The sequence below is a fragment of the Orycteropus afer genome, unplaced genomic scaffold (genome assembly GCF_000298275.1).
Source record: "Orycteropus afer afer isolate SDZICR_OR568_19922 unplaced genomic scaffold, OryAfe1.0 scaffold00015, whole genome shotgun sequence".
Classification (NCBI taxonomy): Eukaryota; Metazoa; Chordata; class Mammalia; order Tubulidentata; family Orycteropodidae; genus Orycteropus; species Orycteropus afer.
The window spans coordinates 12,856,987-12,879,749 of NW_006921602.1; the positions used below are offsets into that span (position 1 = coordinate 12,856,987).

A 22,763-nucleotide genomic window follows, 5' to 3' on the forward strand; every position below is an offset into this window, starting at 1 on the left:
TGGGCACCTCAACTGGATGTTCTTTCCCTTATTCCCATTTTCTTGATGGAATGTATTTTTCTGGTTAACTCATCATTTAAAACAAATATGATATGTTACCTCTAAGAAACCTTTCTTTATCTGCCTTTCTGTAATATTATTTTTCTCTCTTATATGTTCTCATAACATCACACTATATTGTAGGTGACTATAACTATATATATTTAAATTTAAATAAATATAATTATGTAGCTTTTGCATGCATATGAGGTGATTGAAAACACCATGGCTTAGGTGAGGTACACCTTAGTCTTCAAAGTAACATCTTGGCTTTTCATACTTTGAATATAAATGTATTATATATATTTAATACTTTAAATATAAATATATAGTAAAATATATAATAGATATCTTTATATTATATATTTATAATAAGTATTTATAAATATAAATATGTTTATATTTATAAATATGTTTATAGCATCTATATTAACATGTATATATTATAACATGGTATATATATTATAAACAGGTAGGTGGTATAGTGATAATTTAAACAACACACTCCTAAATAACCAATGGATCAAAGAAAGGATCACAAAAGAAATTTAAAAATGAGATGAATAAAAATAAAACAACACACCAAAATTTATAGACTGTAGCTAAAGCTGTACTAGCGGAAAATTTATAGGAGTAATATCTATATTTAAAAAGAAGAAAGCTCTTAAATCATTAAACTAACCTTCCGACTTAAGAAATTAGAAAGCAAAGATACAGCTAAACCCAGAGCAAGCAGAAAGAAGGAAATAATAAAGATTATAGTGTAAATAAATGAAATAGAGAATAAAAGAACAAGAAAATAAATGAAACCAAATATTGGTTCTTTGAAAAGATCAACCAAATTGACATACCTCTAGTTAAAACAGAGTAAAAAAGAGAGCACTCAAATTACTAAAATCAAGAATGAAAGGGGGAACATTACTACTACCCAAACAGAAATTCCTAAGTGAAGTGGAGAAGGTCCTAGAAAGACACAAACTACTGAAACTAAAGAAGAAATAGAAGATCTGAACAGATTTACAACAAGTAAAGAGATTGGATTAGCAGCTTAAAATAATATTCCCACAAAGAAAAGTCCAGGACTAAATGATTTCTATGTAAAGTCTATCAAATGTTATATATTCACTCATAGATGATTGTTTATTATTATTTGATATTACAGGATTGTATATGTAATACTGTGTACTTTTGTTGTCTGGAACTTGTGCACATTTCTGTGTCTTCCTTTGCTTTGATCACGTTGTGCTGACTTCCCCCATAGAGTGTATTTCCTTTCCCTTCACCAGAATTAACTCTTGTCTACTATCTGGTTAATGATTCTCCTTCCTACTCCCTCCCCTCCATGGTAGCCATCAAAGAATGTTTCTTTCCGTGTGTAAACCTTTTCTTTTTGTAGTAGTGGTCTCATATAATATTCATCCTTTTATGTTGTACTTATTTCTCCCAGCATAATGTCTCCACGTTCATCCATGTTGTAAGATGTTTCATGGATTCATCATTATTTATTGTTGCATAGTATTCCATTGTGTATATGTACTACAGTTTGATAAAGTTGATGATTAGTTTTTCTATCTCATTAAAGGGAGTTGTTGGAATTTTAGATTGGGATTTCATTATATTTGTAGATCACTTTGGGTAATACTGACATTTTTTACTTGTGTTAAATCTTCCTGTCTATAAGCATGGTATGTTTTTCCATTTATGTAGGTTGCTTTTGGTTTCTTGTAGTAGTGTTTTGTAGATTTCTTTGCATAAGTCTTTTACATCCTAAGTTAGATTTATTCTTAACTATTTTATCTTTTTTGAGGACTATCATAAAGGATATTGTAAAGGGTGTTGTTTTTCTGATTAGTTTTTCAGAGTTTTCTTTGTTAGTGTAGAGAAATCTAACTTATTTTTATATGTTAATTGGTACCTTGTCACTTTGCTGAAATCATCTGTTAGTTTCATTAGCTTTCTTGTGGAGTCTTCTGGGATTTTCTATGTATATGATTATGTCATCTGTGAATTTTTTTTCTTTTTTACTTCTTCCTTACCAATTTGTATGCTCTTTATTTCCTGTTCTTGCTTTATTGCTCTACCTAGGACTTCCAGTACAATATTGAATAATAAACAGAGTGATAAAGAGCATCCTTTTCTCATTCCTGTTCTCAAGAATAATGCTTATAGTCTCTCTCTTTCAAGAATAATGTTTGCTGTTGGTTTTATATATATGCTCATAATTATGTTGAAGAATTTCCCTTCTGTTCCTATTTTGCTATAAGTTTTTATTGGGAATAGATGTTGAATTTTTTCAGATTCCTTTTCTGCATCAATTGAGATGATCATGTGGTTCCTGTCCTCTTTTTATGTGATGCATTATGTTCATTGATTTTCTAATGTTAAGCCATTTACATAATTAGAATCCCACTTGATTGTAATGTATTATTTTTCTAATATGCTGTTGAAGTCTATTGGCTAGAATTTTGCTGAGAATTTTTGCATCTATATGCATGAGTGATATTAGTCTATAATTTTCTTTTTTAGTGGTGTCTTTGCCTGATTTTGGTATCAGGGTTATGCTGGCTTCATAGAATGAATTAGGAAGTATTCCCTGTTTTTCTGTTGTTCTGGAATAGTTTGAGTAGAATTGATGTCAACTCATTTCAGAATGCTTGGTAGAATTCTTCATTGAATCCATCTGGGCTGGGACTTTCTTGTTGTTGTTATTGGGATTGTTTTTTATGACCTCTTCAGTTTCTTCTTTTGTTATGGATCTGTTCAAATTTTATGCCTCTGTGTGTAATATATTTCTAGAAATTTGTCCCAAATTTGTTGGAGTACAGTTTTTCATAATTTTCAGTTATGATCCTTTTTATCTCATTTGGCTCTGTTGTAATGTTAACCATCTTATTTCTTATATTGGTTATTTGCATCTTCTCATTCTTTTCCTTTGTCAATTTGGCCAACAGTTTATTTCATTGACCCTCTTAAAGAACCGACTTACAGTCTTGTTGATTCTTTCTATTGTTTTTCTGTTTTCTGTTTCATTTTTTTCTGTTCTAATCTTTTATTATTTCTTTTTTTTGTTGACTGTGGGCTTCCTTTGATGCTCTTTTTCTGTTTGTTCAAATTTTAGGGTTAAGCTATTGATTTTGGTGGCCCCCCCTTTTCTTTGGATGTGTGCATTTATTGCTATGAATTCTCTGAGCACTGCTTTTGCTATGCCCCAAAGTTTTTGATATGTTGTGTTTTCATTCTCATTTGAGTCTAGGAAGTTTGAAATTTCATTTTTATTTTCTTCTGTTACCCAGTCATTTTTGAGAAAGGTATTACTCTGTTTCTGTGTATTTGATTTTTTTTCCCCCTTTTTCTTCCTGTTGTTAATTTCTAGTCTTGTACTGTTGTGATCAGAAAACATGCTTTATAATATTTTGATACTTTAGAATTTAGTGAGGCTTACTTTGCGGCCTAGACTGTGGTCTATTCTGGAGAACGATCCATGTGCATTAGAGAATAATTTGTACTATATTGCTCTTGGGAGCTCTGGTAGCATAGTGGCTAAGGCACTTGACTGCTAATCAGAAGGCTGGCGGTTCAAACCCACCAGCCACTCCTCGGAAGGAAGGTTGGGCAATCCTACTTCCGTAGTGATACTGCCTCGGAAACCTAAGGAGGGGTCGCTATGAGTCAGGGCTGACTCGACGGCACATAACAACAACAACAACAACATATTGCTCTTGGGTGGAGTGTTCTGTATATGTCTGTGAAGTCCAATTGGTCGATTGTATCACTTCATTCTTTTATATCTTTATTGAGTTTCCTTCTAGTTGGTTGTTCTGTCCTTCATGGAAAGTGATGTGTTGAATTTCTTTTTCTTTTTTTTTTTTTTGGTCCCTCTTTCTACTTTAGGGGAAATTTAATTTCATCTTCCAATTCTTCTATTGAGGTTTTTATTTCTTCAATCAGACTTTAAATTATAAGAACTCTTTTTGTTCTATGAATGTTTCTTTTTAGTAGTCTCCTATTTTGGTGTCCTTTCATATCTTTTTGAAGATATTAAATTTTTTTCTCCATACATACGTGGTGATTTTTCCAATTTAGATTTTATTTGTTAGTTTTAGTCTCTATCTTTCATAATAAAATCTCTAATGAAATTTCTGAAGAGCTTTGGAGGCCCAGTTTAAGAGTAACAGTAAAAAGCTGATTGGAAGTGCTGTGCACATGAGTGAGGTTTATTAACTTAACTTTAGGTTGATATGCCTGGGGTGTTTATTTGGAGAACCCTTGATATCTGCCCCTTAAGTTCTTTTCTTTTGTACTGGCTAGATTCCCCAAAAGAAGGCTCTTCTAATCTACTATCTATGAGATACTAAACTTGGGTGACAATCTTCTGGTCAGGGAAAAAAGATCAGGAGTCTCAACATTCAGTATGGACACTTTCTCTTGATTCTGTTTTCAGTTTGCTATTTTTACTGTTTGCTAGTTTTCGGTCAGTCTTCTTGTTTTGAGCTTCTCCTTAGTTCTCTGTTGTAGAGGTACCTCAGCATTTAGGATTTCTACAGTATAATTCAAATTACTTCTTGGCTTTTCTCACTTCTGGCATAGGATGCAACCATTTCAGGTCTTTTAAAGTCAGTTATCCCTTATCCAAGGATCCCTGGTCATGCAGCATTTAAGTGCTCAACCAAAAAGTTGGCAATTCCAAACTCCCCCATTTTCCCAAGCAGCTCTGCGGTAGAAAGTCCTGGTGATCTGCTTCCATAAAGATTACAGCCTAGAAAACCCTATAGGGCAGTTCTCTATCACATGGAGTTGCTATGAGTCAGAATCAGCTTGCCAGCACATAACAGCAACCAGTTTTCTGGAGTCCCTGGTGGCACAAATGAGTAAGCACTCAGCTGCTAAGTGATAAGGAAGTCATGAACCTGTGATGCTACAAGGCTTAAGGTAATACAGCTGTTTCTACTACATGGACCTTTGTCTAGCTAAGTCCTGCTCATTCTTTTAGCCTTAGTTTACATGCTAAATACTCAGAGACACTTTCCATGAGCCCTAGTTATCACTGTGTGCCATAGAGTCAATTTTGACTCACAGCAACCCTATAAGACACAGTAGGACTGCTCCATAGCGCTTCTTAGGGTGTAAATCTTTATGGTAACAGTTTGCCAGATTTTTTTCTCCCGATAAGTGGTTGGTGGTTTGAACCTCTCAGTTAGCAGCTGAATCCTTAACCATTGTGCCACTATGAGCCCTTTTCCCCAACCCCCACTCCCCCAAGAAAAAGAAAAGAAAAAATGAAACCCACTGCCATTGAGTCAATTCTGACTGGCAGCAATGCCCATTGGGTTTCCAAGGCAGTAAATCTTTACGGAAGTAGATTGCCCCATCTTCCTTCCCTGGAGCAGCTGGAGCTCTTAGGCCATACCCTTATGTGGGTGTGCTCATGCAGACTTTATTTTTATTTTTATTTTACTTTTTTTTTATGCAATTCTCTTTACACTTAAAATTACTTGGTTGGGGAATGCTTCATGAAAGCAGAGCCTTTGCCTATTTTGTTCATTGTTGTATTTGCACCACTTTGTACAGACTCTTTATCATCCTTAACTCTGTAGATTCAGCACTACATAACTTTTTTAATATTTAGCTGTCCATGTCTTAAAGACATCTGAACAAGGACTTGAATGATTATTTTTTTTTTCACATGCCACCTTCTTTAGACTTCTGTGATCCTAATAGTAAGGGGATTTGTGTTTTTATTAACCAGATAAAAAGCAAGCCAATAAATGCACTCTTCTTTTTTGATATTAGGTGGTAATCGAAACTTTGTCAGTGGGAGCAACCATGCTACTACCTCCATTACGAGAACGGATGGAATTACTTCATTCTCTTTTACCCCAAGGACCTGACAGATGGGAAAGCTTATCTAAAGGACAGGTAAGCCTTTGAATGGTAACTAAGTAAACCAGTAATATCACAAATTTTAAAAAAAGGAAATAAAGCTAGTTGATTCCTGTGTATTCATGGCATAATACTTGGCTTGATAGGTCTGTTAAATCCCAGTTATTTAATGTTAACATACTGAGGGAGTTCCTAGATTTCTTATGACTCTGGATAAAACGAGTTATAATTTATTAAATGATTTACAGCTAATTATTAAAATTATGATTAATTTTTCTAATGTTGCTTACAGTGTCAAACAGGAGATCCTTTGGCTAATTTGTAGTGTGGTGGGTTAAAAATCAAAGGTGTGTGCTGCTACTGCTGTTGGTTAGATGACCAGAACTTTGCCTGAAATTGATTATACAAAAAGTTTTTTAAAAAAAGACACTTATGAAAAAATGTTTGCTGATACATGTATGCTTATTCTTTCTATTTTTAATATCATGTACATTTTAAGTCATTTTGTTCAGGTCAGTGGAAAAATGAGTTATAAAAGTATAGATTTCAAGGGAGCGGTAGTACTTATTACTGGCAATGTGATATTCATCTATGCCTTGCAATTAAGTATTTTGCGTTAAATTTCAAATAATTTATTTTAAACATTAAAATAAATAGTTGTTTATGGTAATTCTGTAGAAGAACATTATAATTTATCTGTTGACATTTTTACTCCTTTCTACTTACAGTACTGAAACCATTATGCATAGCATGACATTTTAGTGTAGACTTTTAGATATTATAGTGAAGAGTGGAATAAAAATCTTTGGGTTGTTAGGGTTGAGAGTACATTGCATTTTCCTAAATGGTATACTCTGGATTGTTTTTCTTAGAATTACATATTTCCTGAAAGATTATTGTTTATCAAGATATTGAGTGGAGTGGATTAGTTAACATCATTGGTATACTTTTTTTTTTTCCTGAGATCCCTTTTTTTCCTAGTGCATTTTAAGCTAATAATTTACTTGTCATTATTTCATCAATGGAAATATTTTTCTTTAGAGAATGCAGCTGGATATCATTCTGACAAGTTTGCAAGATCATACCCACGTAGCCTCTTTACTTGGCTATAGCTCGCCCTCTGATGCTGCTGACCTCTCTTCTGTGTGTACTAGCTATGGAAACCTGTCAGATCAACCCTATGGCACTCAGAGCTGCTATCCAGACACCCATCTGGCTGAAATTCTGATGAAGACTCTCTTAAGAAATTTAGGATTTTATACAGTAAGTTGTTCTTTTTCATTGTAGTAAAAAAATACAAAGCTGTTAATCTGTAAAATAGGGGGAATGAGGTTGTCTATAGGTCAAGATATTTTTACATTTAAACACTTAAGATGTAAATGAAGCTCTGTCCCACTTCCCCTCCCCCTAAGGGGGAAAGCATACCAGATCTTTTGAAATATTGAATGGGCCAAATGACATTTATTTGAGAATTCTAAAGAGATTTATTTTAGAATTTTACCAAAATTTTCTTATGCTAATGTGGAAGAATAAACTAATAGTCAATAGCATTTTAAAAAAGAAGAATGAGGAAAGGATTAGTCTTACCAGATATGAGGATATAATATTTAAACAATGTGGCTGGTGGTAAGAGTAGCTTGGTCAATAAGAGAGGAGAAAATGGACCCCATAGCTTTTCCTGTTTTACCCATTGCTGTCAAGTCAATTCCAACTCATGGTACTTCCATCTGTTACAGACTATATAACTGCTCCATAGGGTTTTCTAGGCTGTAATCTTTACTGAAGCTGATTGCCAGGCATCTCACTGAGTGGCTTCGAACTGCCAACCTTTAGGTTAGTAGTCAAGCACAAACTGCTTGTGCCACCCACTTCTTGCTCCATGATGCTTTTTAGACCCATCCGTTGTTTTCTTTATGTTTCTATGGATTCTAACCTAGGCCATCATGATGTAATGCTAATATCAGGGTTATAACTATTATTGGCATTGTTGATCTCTTCTCAGCATTTACAGCTGCTGGAATAATCTTGTTATACTAAGTAACTTCATTGTATTAAATTAAACCTATTCAGACCCTTCATCATCTGTCTCACACACCACTCTCAATCAACTGAACTCATGCTTTCCCAAATTGCACAAGGCACACCTGTCTTCTGCTTACCCTTTTCCTCTACCAATCTGTGACTTCTTCACAACATGACTGTTCTAGGAAACCTTGCCCAACTAGCCCATATAACCATTGATTGTAACTACACACCTTGCACCTCTCAGCACTTTTAGGTAGAGTGTACTGCGTGACTTAACTTTGAATTGCTGTGCATCATTTCATGTCCCCTAAGCCTCTTTGGAACCAGGTCTATATGTTACATGTTTTTCTTTTGCACAGGTCTTAGTGCTCTGCTCAGCCTACACTAAAAGCTTGTTGACTTAACTCAAAGTGAAAATAGTTCCTGTAGAATTATTTTCTTTTACATTTAAAAATGTCAATTTGATTTGGTGTTTGATAGCATTAGAAGGTGATGGATGTATGTGGAATGGGAATAATGTTATGGTACATCCATGTGTTAAATTTTTTTCCAGTGTTCAAAGGAACATTTAAACTGCACTAAAGCAATAGCTTGCTTTTGTCATTAGGGTTGAGGTAGATGAGTACACTGCATGAAAATGAAAATACTGCAAATACGACTTTTGGGCTAAAAATGATATATGTTTTTTTCTGGTGTGATTTAAACTAAGTTTGTCATATTCTTAAATTTTAAAGTAATAATGCTTATGTGGCAGATTACAGTGGTATTTATATATAGCAATGGCCTTAAAAATGTTCTGACACTCTTAGAGTAAAATTAAAAAGAGAAAAAAACTTTATACATAAAAATTTTCATCATATCATTATTTATAAGAAATAAAAATTAAAACAAGTTAAATATCCAAAAATGGGGAAATAGTTAAGTAAATTATGGCATATGTGCTGAATAGAATATAATTGAAATCTTAAATTTTCCATACATGTGACTTATGAAAGCATAGGAAATATTTATGAATCTGTTTTTAAAAAGCAGACTAAAAGTAGAATGCAGTATTAGGGGGAAAAAAAGACACAAATCAGGAAAGAAATGCATCAAAAATGTTAATAATGATTTTCTTTGGGTTGATGGCTAAATGGTGTTTTTAACTTTCTTTTTATATAGTTTTGGTATTTTCTAAATTTTTTAACATTTTTTTCTTTTTGTTTCACTAGTTATCTTGAAATTATTGGAAACTTACAGAGGAGTTACAGGAATTTTCTAATAATTTCTCTATACTCCTCACCCAGATTTGCTTTATCTGTCTATTCTGAGTAACTTGAGAGTAAGTTGCAGAAGTCATGCCAGCTACCTGTAAAAACTTAAGGATGTATTAAACATTTTCTAAGAACAGGACATTCTTTTACATAACAACAGAACAATGATCAAATTTAAGAAATTTAACATTAATGCAGTACAATTATCTAATGGTAATGCATGAAATACTGGTAGTTTAGTAGCAGAATCCTCACCTTCCATGCTGGAGACCCAGGTTTGATTCCTGACCAGCACTCATGCACAGCCTCTAATGGTCTGTCAGTGGGGACTTATGTGTTGCTGTAATGCTAACCAGGTTTCAGTAGAGCTTCCCCAGACTGAGATGGACTAGAAAGAAAGGTCTGGCAATCTACCTCTGAAAAACCAACTAATGAAAGTTCTATGGATCACAGTAGTCTGAATCCCAACCAATCATAGGGGTGCCATAGGACCAGGCAGTGTTTCCTTTTAACACCCTAATCAGCGGCAGCTAACATCATCATCATCTAATATACAGTCCATGTTCAGATTTCTACAGTTGTCTCAATAATGTATTTTAGAGCAATTTTTCCCTCAATCTAGAATCATACATGGTATTTATTTTTTATTTATTTATAAAAATATGTATATTTATTTATTTTACAATCAGAAAAAAATATTAATCTTTAAGGATACTGTTCTGAGAAATTCACAAGCATTTGAAAGTGTGTGTGGTTTTGGATTTCAAAAGCTTTACATGAGAGGTCTGAAAAGTAACAGCGTCAAAATATTGAAGTACGATGTCTTTGGGTAGTAGTTTGTTTTCTTTTCTAGTTCTCTGTGTTACCAAAGCTACTATAGTAGAATATGTATTACTTTTTATTAATGGAAAAAATTGAAATTCCTTGGTAACTCTTACCATCTAATAGCTAGTAACATAAGGTTTATAGCAAAGATTTGAAAATTGATAATGGGAGAAGGGAAAGAAATGGCTTCTTAAATCAGAACCATTTATGGTGGCACATTACTTTCATTTTTAAACACTTTACATAATATCTTCATTTATCATTTAGGATCAAGCATTTGGAGAGCTAGAAAAGAATAGTGATAAATTTCTACTTGGAACATCATCGTCGGAGAATAGTCAGCCTGCTCATCTTCATGAACTGCTGTGTTCACTACAGAAACAGCTGCTGGCATTTTGCCATATCAATAACATTAGTGAGGTATGTGATTTTTTGCCTGTTATGGTGAGCTATAAGGGTCCTTGAAATGCCAATGCCATAATATTTGTGTATTTTGAATCTTCCAAAATGGTAATTTAGGCAACTTTTTCCCCTCAGAACTCGAGCAGTGTGGCATTGCTCCATAAACATCTTCAGCTCTTGCTGCCTCATGCCACAGATATTTATTCACGTTCTGCAAATTTGCTCAAAGAAAGTCCTTGGAATGGCAGCGTTGGAGAAAAATTAAGAGGTGTGTGGTTTTGGATTTCAAAGCTAATGGTGATGAAGAGTGGGAAATGTTAGTCTTTCCAAAGCCTTAAGAGGGCATGAAGGCTGAATGGAATAAGAATGATCTTCACCAATCTCCTTCCTATTGAAGTTCCCTTTGATCTTGATTTGGAGGCAGTGGTAACAGTCACTGACCTGATTAATATTAAAGATTGTAATTGGCATGACAGAGGCCTAATTTAAAGACATCAGAGAATATAAACTCAAAAATATTAGTTTAAAATGACATAAAGTGAATTTTATTTGCTATTCTTTACCTATCTTCAGCAGTTGCTATTGTTTTCTTCTTGAAATGCTTCCTTCTCTGGATGTCTATTTAGTTGCAGTCCTGTTTTTTCTCATATCTCTTTTTCAGTGGAATCCTGTAGGCCCCTCTCCCTGTCTTGCCTCTCTCTCTCTCTCTCTTTTTTTTTTTTTTTAAGCTCCAGAGACAATTGTTTTATTTCTTATGATTCTTTTACATATATATAGAAACAGGAGAGTCAGGGCAAGGGGGCCAACTACACCTACTGTCATAACTTGTCTTTGTGGTGCCACTGTGTGGGTGTTGCTGGCTGATGAGGCAGTTAAAAGCAACTTCAAGAGGGTTACCTAATAAGATTTGACATTTTGGAGACAGAATTGATGTCTTTGTGGAAATTAAAATATTTCTATAGAATCCTTTTCCTTGGACGTGCCCTTTAATGTGGAACATCATCTGAATTTTATCTTCAACCCTCTTTTCTCCCTGAATGATCATATTTACTACCAGTATCTTTAATTACTGTATGTATGTATATTGATGACTTCCAAATCTGCATCTAGCTGAGACCTCCTTTGCTTTCTGTAGTTTCCTATTGGGTGTCTTTTCTTGGTTGTCCCAAAGGCAACTAAAATTCAGTATGTCTGTCTAGAATGGCTGTCTTAAGTTCCCCCACTAAAAAAAAGAAAGAAACTGAAAAGCTAATTAAAGCCATTGCTTACTAGACAATCCTGTTTGGCTTTTCCATAGGCAACTATAGTTCAAACTAAGCTCATCTCTGAAAGGTCCTCCCCACCCCAAAATATAAAAACAAAGCAGTAAAACTCAAATATCCTTTTGCAATTTCAAAAAACAAACCAAAAAAAAGTCACCTAACTGTTGACTCCATTTCCTTAGTGTCTTTTATATTCTTCCACTTTACTCTGCTCACTGCTGCCACCTGCATTTAGTTGTATGTCACCTTTATGATCTGGCCCCCTGAGTTCCTTTTTTGTCTTCTCTACCACTCCTGTACTTATCCTCTACCTTGTCCCTAATGTTTGCCCTCCCCCTGCAAAACTGCACTATAACCAGAAAACAAACCAAACTCATTGCTGCCGAGTCAGTCCTGACTCACAGCGACCCCTCCTTAAGTTTCAAAGGCAGTATCTCTATGGAAGTAGGATTGCCCAGTCTTCCTTCCAAGGAGTGGCTGGTGGGTGTGAACCACCAGCCTTCTGGTTAACAGTCAAATACTTAAGGCACTTTGCCACCAGATCAGCTGTATTGAACTATTTGAAATTTCTCAGGGGATTTCTACAACCTCTTCCTTGTCCCTGAATAATTTGGAGTGTTGTCAGACATACATACACACACACACATACACACATGTGCCTTTGAAGCTGATTCCTACTTGTTCTTTAAAAAAAAATAAAAATTTTTTTTTGGTGAAAGTTTCCACAATAAATTAGGTCATGTTTAACAATTTCTATACATGTTTTTCAGTGATATTTGTTATGTTTCACAGTGTTATGTTTCAGAACATTCTCTTTATTTCCATTCTGATTATTCTATATAGGTGCTTTAAAAAAAAAAGAGCTCAATACTCACTAGTGATTGTTTATGATCCAATCTGATATTTAGCTGAAAGGTAACATCCAGGAGTAGTTTCAGTTCCAAGTTTAAAGAATATCTCAGGGTGACAGTCTCAGAGATTCCCATGTGTAGTACATCTGACTTATTTTTTAAAAAAAAGAAATCGAATTTTCTATGTTTTTCTCCCATTCCATTGAGAACCATCTATTGTGTCTCTGGTCAGAATGGTCAGTAGTGGTACCTGGGCACCATATAGTTCTTTGGTCTCAGAGTAGATGAGAACGTGGTCCTACTTCTTTTTCAGGTTTCATCTTAGACATTAGTTTTATCATCTTACTGGAGAGGGATACCTTGATCCCAAAAACTGGGTTGTATGCTTCATAGTCTCCCCTGTCATCCTGTGTTTCCTCTTACCTGTAATGGGTGTAATGGGATTATAATTGCCTGATTATAATTGTCTGTCTACCTTCACTGGACTACAGGCATCTTGAGGGTATCCACCAGTTTTAGTTCCTTTACTCATGTCTCCTATTATGCTCTGTTATGTTCTCAGGGTAATTTTAGGTAATTTACTTTTGAATTAATTGAAAACCAATACAGATAACGAAAAGACATATTTTATGGTGGTCTTAATAAAAAAGTAAATTTGGTTTTAAAATACAGGCTTCCCTCATTGGAGTGGAAGGACTGTGAGGGCAAGAATTTTTGTCCAGTTTCTTTAGACTGAATCCTCTTCAGCTATGTCAGTGCATGGTATCTTGTAGGTGCTTAATAAATATTTCTTGAGTACATTTTAAAATGATGATAAATTTATGATGTATTTTAAGGGAAGCAGCTTTAAGAATTTGTTGGCACAGAAAATATGTTTGCTTTTCCTCAAACTTGGTAGCACTATCAGAAAGTGAGTAAATCTAATAACATACCAGCTACCAGGTAGGTGTTCAACAAAGAATTATTGAATTATTCTACTCTGGTAGCATAGTGGCTAAGACACTTGCCTGCTAACCAGACGGTTGGCGGTTCAAACCCACCAGCCACTCCTCGGAAGGAAGGTTGGGCAATCCTACTTCCATAGTGATACTGCCTCGGAAACCCAAGGAGGGGTCGCTATGAGTCGGGTTTGACTCGGCAGCACATAACAACAACAGCAGCAAAGTTCTAGGCCAAAATGTTATGTCTAAGCTTTCTTTTTTTTTAAGGTTGAAACAATTGATCCATGTTGCATTTCTCATTCTTCACAGATGTGATATATGTCTCTGCTGCAGGCAGTATGCTCTGCCAGATTGTTAACTCCTTGCTGTTACTCCCAGTGTCAGTGGCTCGTCCTTTACTGAGTTACCTGCTAGACCTATTGCCACCTCTTGACTGCCTTAATAGACTCCTGCCAGCTGCTGCTCTTTTAGAGGACCAAGAGTTACAGTGGCCTCTTCATGGTAAGAAAGATAGTAAAAGAGCAAATAATGGTATTGAGAAAAGTTACTCCTCTTGCATTTATCAGGTAAATCACATTTGACACTTGGATGTTTTGTATGATCAAAAAGATAATGCTGCTGTTTTCTTTTCTAAGAACTTACAGTCTAAAATAGGAGCTCTGGTAGCATAGTGCCTAAGGCACTTGACTGCTAACCAGAAGGCTGGCGGTTCAAACCCACCAGCCACTCCTCGGGAGGAAGGTTGGGCAATCCTACTTCTGTAGTGATACTGCCTCAGAAATCCAAGGAGGCATCACTATGAGTCAGGGCTGACTCGACGGCAAATAACAACAACAACAACAACAACAGTCTAAAGTGAGCCATTGAGATGGGACAACTTAAGGAAATTGCCCGTATATATATGGGAGTGTCATAAAAAGGGTCTTTATGGTCATCAGATTTTAATACTATATCTCATTGATTTTTATGACATGTTTGAAAAAAAAACAGTTAAAATTGGAATGCATCTTATAATGAGTGATTGGCAGGTTTGTTTTTTTTTCCTGAATCAAAACCCATTGCCTTTGAGTTGATTCTGACTTATAGCAACCCTATAGGACAGGGTAGTACTGCCCCCACAGGCTTTTCAAGGTTGTTATCTATTCAGAAGCAGACTGCCACATCTTCCTCCTGCAGAGCTCTGGTGAGTTCGAACTGCCAACCTTTCAGTTAGCAGCTAAGGGCCTTTACATTATATTACACCACCAGGGCTCCTTTCTTCTTAGGGGTACTTAAGATAATGATGCATCTTAAAATTGATGAATTTGATTGGATGCAAAAGTTTTGTTTTTTTAAATACAATTTTTAGTTTTATATCTTTGTTGGACAGTAAAATATTTGGGATTGGTTGGATATATAGATAATTGATTATAAAAGATAGGAATTGGAAACCTGTTTTTCTTTTTAGGTGTTGTTATGTGCTGTCAAGTCGGCCCCGACTCATAGCAACCCCTCCTTGGGTTTCCAAGACACTACAGAAGGCACTACTTCACTACAGAAGTAGGATTGCCCAACCTTCCTTCCGAGGAGTGGTTGGTGGGTTTGAACTGCCAGCCTTCTGGTTAGCATTCTGATTTTAGGCATGATTCTTGAATTCATTTTTTTTTTATTCAGTTTGCTTTTGATACTTAAAATGTTGGTGTTTCTAGATGTTGAATATAGCTTAAAATATTATGTCTAGGAGAACATCAATGTGTTTTTCCATTAAAGTCATTCTAAGGCTATCATAGATGTGTCATCACTGAAAACTTAAAAACCTTTCAAGTTTAACTGAGGCTACTTGTTTTATTGGAAAGAATCCTGGGCTGAGGCATAAAGAAATCTAGATTTTAGTCTTGGCTCTGCTAGTAACTTGCTGTATGACCTTGGGCAGGTCACTTACAACTTCTTAGAACCTTGAATTCTTCTCCTGGTAAACATTGGGGTTATTGGCAAGGTGACTTTGAAGACTTGTCTTGCTCTAACTTTGGTCCTGTGACTGCTGAATGTAGATGAAGTCAAGTGCCAAGTTTGTAACTACGTCAGGATGTTAATTAGACTTTGTAGGGAGCTACTCCAGGTTTATTACTTTTCTAAAATGTCACAGGATTTTCTAAGGTTCACTCTACTTTGTATTATGTGAGCCAAGTGTCTATTTTATTTTGAATGTCTGAATCTGTGTTAATAACTGATACTTTTCTGTACCTTTCTTTTTTTATGTGTCGTTGTCTGAACTGTACTAATCAATCTCGTAGTATGAGTTTAGGATCTTACTTTCTTTTTCTGGTCTCTGAAATAATTTGTGTAAGATAGGGGTTGGGAGTTCTGGTAGCGTAGTGCCTAAGGCACTTGACTGCTAACCAGAAGGCTGGCGGTTCAAACCCACCAGCCAATCCTCAGAAGAAAGATGGGGCAATCTACTTCCGTAGTGATACTGCCTTGGAAACCCAAGGGGGGGTTGCTATGAGTCAGGTCCAACTCGACGGCACATAACAACAACAACAAGAAGATAGGGGTTATCTCTTCTTGAATGTTTAGAAGCAATTATTTATAAAACTGACACTGGTAGGTTTTTTTATAGATAGATTTTTGGCTATCATTCTCTCTTTAATGCTTATTTTTCTTTTCCAGCTATTTGTTTCTTCTCAGATATCATCTGGAAATTTTTTTCCCCCAGAAAATGCCATTTTGTTGATTTTCAAACTTATTGGCATGAAATTGTTCATGATATCTACTCTTGGTTTTTAAAAATCTCTAGTTTGTCTCTGGATATGTCCTTTTTAAAAAAACTCCTGATTTAAATTGAACATTCTTTTTTCCTTGATTAATTTTATTAGAAGTTTGTCTGTTTCATTTGTCTTTTCAGATAAAAAAATTTTTGGATTTATTGTCTCTGTTTTTCTTAACTGTCTCGTTGTTACCTGTTCTGTTCTTTATGGCTAAGTGTCATTTTAATGTATCAAATCTAATGTTCACAAAAATGGTGAAATTTGATCTGGGTGATGAAAAGCAGAAATAGAATTCCTTGGTATAATTTTTTCATAAACAATTTTAATGTTTATCTTAAGACAAGTAACTTTACAACGAAAAATTTTATTTGATGGCATAACTTCTCTGAGTATATTTTAAATTAGCCAGTAACAAGAATATATATGGAAAGTATTATAATTTGTGTTTTCACTGTAAAATTATTTTGCAGTAGAATAAGAGGCCATGAGAAGGTTTTGAATCTTAAAAGTACCAGATAAAAATAAAATTACTAATTATTTTGTCTTCAGGAGGTCCAGAACTCATAGATCCTGCTGGTGTGCCGTTACCTCAGCCAGCCCAGTCCTGGGTGTGGCTTGTGGATCTGGAAAGAACAATTGCTCTCCTTATTGGGCGATGTCTTGGTGGCATGCTTCAGGGCTCCCCCATGTCTCCAGAGGAACAGGATACTGCATATTGGATGAAAACACCACTTTTCAGTGATGGTGTAGAAATGGACACCCCACAGTTAGGTAATGTGTTTCTCTGAAACAGTTAAAATTTATGTTTGTATTTATATCACTATTGGAGATATCCCTTATTCCAGTTTTACTACATGGAGACCTGATAGAAAACAAATACAACACCAGCAGTGTAGGGGATCTGAGACTATAACTTGGAGCCCTCAGGACAACAGTAAAATCCTACAGCATTGTGTATGTAAAAAAAACCCCTCACCTAGGAAAATGCAGATTCTGGTTCCCACTCTGTTATAATCTGTCACTAATTTTAGGCAAATTGTCTTATAAAGATGGGAAAATATTTGATTACTTATACTCTGAGGCTCAGGGGTTGTGAAACTGTTCAATTCAATGTAAACGGTGCTTACCGTGACTACCAGTGCTCAATTATCAGGGGTTGTGAAACTGTTCAATTCAATGTAAACGGTGCTTACTGTGACTACCAGTGCTCAATTATCAAATATACCCCTCTGTGTGATGATAGTTCTTTGTCCTTCCAGCCTGTCCCGTTTTCATGCTGATGTTATCTTGTGTGATTTCTCAGTTTTCCCTTCCATTTACAGTGTTTTTAGGGTTTCCCTTTCCTGCCTCATCTCCAAATAGGAGTATATATTATATTAGCATTTCATTTATGAGCCAGAAAGTGATTTGCTGTGGCTGATGAATTTTAGATCTGTGCTGGTGTTTATAATATATTTGTATTAAAGAAAAATAAAATCATGGGTTTTCAAAGGATATTTAATATCATAAAGATGGCTCCAGTGCTGTCAGTCTTAAACTCTGTGACAGTCACAAATGTGCCCCTGAGAACAAAAGTATCCATATCTCTACCATCCTCCTATTTGTTGTTATATTCACTTTACTCAATTAACTAGTCTTTAATGTGAATAAAATCAGTTTTTGTTTTAATATTTTCTAGTTTTTAAATTAGAAAATGTATTTTCTAGTTTTTAAATTAGGAGCTCTGGTAGCATAGTGCCTAAGGCACTTGACTGCTCACCAGAAGGCTGGCGGTTCAAACCCACCCCTCGGAAGGAAGGTTGGGCAATCCTACTTCCGTAGTGATACTGCCTCGGAAACCCAAGGAGGGGTCGCTATGAGTCAGGGCCGACTCGACGGCAAACAACAACAACAGCAACAACAACAACAGTTTTTAAATTATAAAATCTTGAAAACTATTAAAATTTTATATTTTATGTTAAAATACTTTTATATGTTAGAAAAAAGGCATTATCCTTTGGAAAATTGTAAAAATATGATAATTCAGTTATATTATGAGTTAAATTGACTTTGGATATTAGCCCAATCATTTAACCCAAGACTCTGACGGTCATGTTTGTTTTTTCATTTTATTTTTTTAAATTTTTTGTTGTGCATTAGGTGAAAGTTTATAGAGCAAATTAGTGTCCCATTCGATAATTTGTGCATAAAATATTCCATGACATTGGTTGCATTCCCCATAATGGTAACTCTTCCCATTTCTGCTTTGGGTTCTCTGTTTCCTTTTGTCTGAATTTTCTACTCCTTCCTGCCCTCTCATCTTTGCTTTGGGCAAATGTTGTCCTTTTCATCACATATAATTAATTATTCTGAGGAACATATTCCTCTCGGGGCTTATTGTTTTATTTTATGGACCTATTTGGCTGAAAGGTGGTCTAGGGACTATCTTTAGTACCAGGTCAGAAGGGTGTCTTAGGGTCCAGTCTCTTTCAGACCAGCAAGTCTCGTCTTTTTTGTGAATTGGATTTTTGGTTTTACATTTTTCTTCTGCTCTGTCTGATGCTTGTTTTATCAAATGGATTATAAATTCTGAATGTAAGTGTCCCTTTGAAAAGTTAGGAACATCTGCAGAAGTGTAATTACCAATTGCATGATTGTTCATTTTTCTTGGATCATATTTACCAAATTACCATATTTTTATGCAAGTAACACATGAGTTACAAGTTGTTTTTTTTTTTGCCAAATGTGCCCTCCTTCCAAGGTATTTTCAAAAGCATTCTATGCTAATTTTTTTCACATGTCACTATAGAAGCATTAACATAGCATACTTACAAAAATACTTTGCAGGAAGGACATGATTGGCAAAAAAATCAACACATGCATTATTGTATTAAAATACAGAATTTCCCCCTAAGTCTAGAAAAAAGCTCTTATCTAATCTGTTTCCCAGTAGTCTCATATTTGTCAAGGAGGATACCATTCCATTTTAAATATAAAAATTCTGTGTTATGCAAGACTGTGCTGAACATTAAGGTAGTTACCATCCTGGGCCTATGCCCAGCAAAATGCCAGAAATCCCTGGTTACATTTCTAAATGCTTCTAGATGGGGTAGAAGGAGTGATACTACTTCTGATGAGAAACGTTAAAAGATCTACCTTTGTAGCATTTACTTAAAATGGTTTAAAGTATATCACTTCCTGTACATTAAATAAATTCGATAAGATTTTATTTGTAAGCACTAAAATTTGTGAGGCTTAATATTGATAACTTGAGTAATTTTTTTTTCCAGATAAATGTATGAGTTGCCTACTGGAAGTAGCTCTTTCGGGAAATGAAGAACAGAAGCCTTTTGATTACAAATTGCGGCCTGAAATTGCTGTCTACGTAGACTTGGCATTGGGTTGTTCAAAAGAGCCTGCACGAAGCCTTTGGATCAGCATGCAGGATTATGCTGTTAGTAAAGGTAAGATGGAGAGGGTAAAGAGGGTAAATATTTAGGTGGTTAACTCCATGCTAACTAATGTGTATGTGTTCATATATGCAAGTAGAAACTCATAAGGTTCATTCTGTTTTTCATAGAAAAAGGTATATTATACATAACATTTTTTTTAAATATAATTTCATTTATTTGGTTGTTATTGTTGAGAATATACACAGTAAAACATACCAATTCAATAGTTACTACACGTACCAGTTAGTAACATTGATTACATTCTTCGAATTGTGTATAAATAACATTTTTTAAAATTTGTCTTAGACCTTTGTGGAGACATTAGGTATATACATGTATCTTGAAGCAAACCTGCTGTGTGAAAATTGAGATTTATATAAAAGATAAATTCATAGGTGATCTTTTACTAAAGGATTCCTTGCTATGTAAATGGCTGGTGTGTAAATGTCTGTTTAATGATTATCTTCTTTGTGCGAGCCCTGGTATAAGAACTGAAAAGATACTTATTTACATGTCTATGACTCGACAGCACATAACAACAACAACAAGCTCTAGGTTTGGTCACAGTTTCCTCACCTGTAAAACACTTGTCCATTTCAGAATCCTGGTGAAGATACTGTTTTATGATAAGTTATACAATTAAGTATAGTAGTAAAATATTTTGCAAATAGGTGTTGGTATTTTCATTTCATTAATAAAATTAATTTTACATACAAGTTTTCAGTGGATGGACCACATTCCTTTTTAGAGTCCATGTTTTTTTTTTTTTTGACAGTGATCTGGATTGTTCAGAATTAATATCTCTGGTTACCTTACTCTATGTTATTCCCTCTTATCTTTAGCTTTCCACGTATTTGGCTTTTCTTCCTTCTATGATAAATATATTTTCACTTTTTATTATTTTTTTTAGGGGGAGCTCTGGTAACATAATGGCTAAGACACTTGCCTGCTAACCAGACGGCTGGAGGTTCAAACCCACCAGCCACTCCTCAGAAGGAAGGTTGGGCAATCCTACTTCTGTAGTGATACTGCCTCGGAAACCCAAGGAGGGGTCGCTATGAGTCGGGTTTGACTTGACGGCACATAACAACAACAAAAGCAACATTATTTTTTTATTTTGTATTATGATAAAATGAAATACATATTTTCAGATTTTTAAAATCTGAGATGGTACCTTTGAAAGTTTCATCCTATTCAATTTGTTTGTTTCTTTATCATTTTTTTATTCATTCTGTTGTGTTCACTCCTACCAGTGAAAAGTAAAGGAATAGCAGAGAAAAAAGTTAACTTTCTAAAATAGAATTTCTGATATTCTCGTATTTGTATCATTTGCTTGGAATGTGCAGTTATGTTTTCTTTTATATCACATTATTACTTGATACATTATTACTTGAAAAATTAGATATAAATATACCAAAAAACACACTGCCATCAAGTCAGATCTGACTCCTAGTGACCCCTCCTTGGGTTTCCGAGGCGGTGTCACTAAGGAAATAGATTGCGCAACCTTCTTTCCGAGGAGTGGCTGATGGATTTGAACCACCAGCCCTCTGGTTAGCAGTCCAATTCCTTAGGCACTATGCCACCAGGGCTCCTAGATATAAATATAAAGTGAATAAAAACTCATAAGGCTCCATTTGTTAAATTGCTTGCGGATTGTGGCATAGACTTTTATACCTGACTAATGGAAACATTTCTGTAGTGTTTGATGTGAAATGAAATGAAGATAACTTTAACAAAGGTGTTTGTAAATATTTTTTATAACTTTTTATTGTGATTTGGGTGAGAGTTTGTAGAACAAATTGGTTTTCCATTCAACATTTTGTTTTGTGACATCGATTGCTGTCCCCACAATATAGCACACTCTTCCTTCTTCCTCCCTGAATTTCTCATTTCCATTTGCTTCTTTCCTATCTCTTTCTGTGTTCTGAACTTTATCTGTGGGCAAATGCTGCCCTTTTGATCTTGTATGGTTGTTTGTTCCAAGAAATGTGTACCTCCCTGGTGTTATTGTTTACCGTGTAGGCCTGTCTGTTGTTTGGCTGCAAGTTGAGCCATGGGGGTGAGTTTGGTTCCAGGCTTGAAGGGTGTTTAAAGACCATAGTCTCAAGGGTTCTACAAGTCTCTATCAGACCAGTAAGCTTGGTTTTTTTTAATGATTTAGAGTTTTGTCCTGTATTTTTTTTCCTACTCTATCCAGGATGTCCTATTGTGATCTCTTTCAGAGTAGTCAGCAGTGGTAGCTGGGCATCATCTAGTACTTCTGATTTCAGGGTCATGGAGGCTGTGGTTCACATGGTCCATTAGTCCTTTGCATGTTTTATTTTTTTCCCTCTTCTTTGCTCTGGAAGGGGAAGAGGCCAATAGTACCTTAGATGGCTGCTCACAAGTTTTTAAGACCCTAGTCACTACTCATCACAGTAGGATGGTAGAACATTGTCTTTGTGGTTGGTTGTTGTGCCAGTTGACCTTGATGTCCCCCAGACTGTGGTCTAGGTTCAGTAGCTCATTCCCTCAAGGCATTAATGAAGGTATTTGAAAAGAACCATTATTTAAAAAATTGCAAAGGAAGATACTTCTACTAAATTTGAAGCACAATAAAGGGTGTTACTTTAGTTTGTAATTTAAATTAAATATTAACTTAATATGGTTGGGACCTCTTTGATTTTAAGTCCTAGCAGTTCTCAAAATAGCAAGCAGTCCCTGGAAACAAGTTATTTCCCAAAAACCTGATGTGGAAAAATTTTGTATGTAATATAGACTATCATTCTAAGATTCTCTGTAGGCTGTAATATTTTCTTAAAATCGGGCATGTTCATGTTTTCAGGTTTTTCATCCATAAAGTAGGTAGATCTGAACTTAAATTTTTGACCAAGACATACAGAAATGACTAGAAAACCAAGATGTAACATTTTATGTCTTGAAGTAGTTGTATGAGGAAGGGATTAAGAACAAATAAAATTAACTTGGGCCTTAATATTTTTCCAAGAGTGATTTTGTTTGTTTTTATTTGTCAGTAAATCTGTCAAGCATTTAGTAAATCTGTGAAGTAAACAGTATCTAGCAATCATTCTGGGGGCAGGGTGGACAGGTAGCCTCCTACTCTC

At 35.1% G+C, this 22,763-nt stretch overlaps 1 protein-coding gene across 1 annotated transcript in view; it reads left to right on the plus strand.

Moving 5' to 3' along the window:
• The window catches only part of HERC1 (HECT and RLD domain containing E3 ubiquitin protein ligase family member 1), a 191,859-nt gene that overhangs the window by 37,397 nt on the left and 131,699 nt on the right, over positions 1 to 22,763 (plus strand). The window contains exons 12-18 of the mRNA XM_042783232.1: positions 5,830 to 5,955; positions 6,961 to 7,182; positions 10,290 to 10,442; positions 10,560 to 10,692; positions 13,788 to 13,979; positions 16,775 to 16,996; positions 19,495 to 19,668. Of these exons, the coding sequence (XP_042639166.1) occupies positions 5,830 to 5,955; positions 6,961 to 7,182; positions 10,290 to 10,442; positions 10,560 to 10,692; positions 13,788 to 13,979; positions 16,775 to 16,996; positions 19,495 to 19,668 (1,222 nt within the window). The remainder of the gene's footprint in view (positions 1 to 5,829; positions 5,956 to 6,960; positions 7,183 to 10,289; positions 10,443 to 10,559; positions 10,693 to 13,787; positions 13,980 to 16,774; positions 16,997 to 19,494; positions 19,669 to 22,763) is intronic.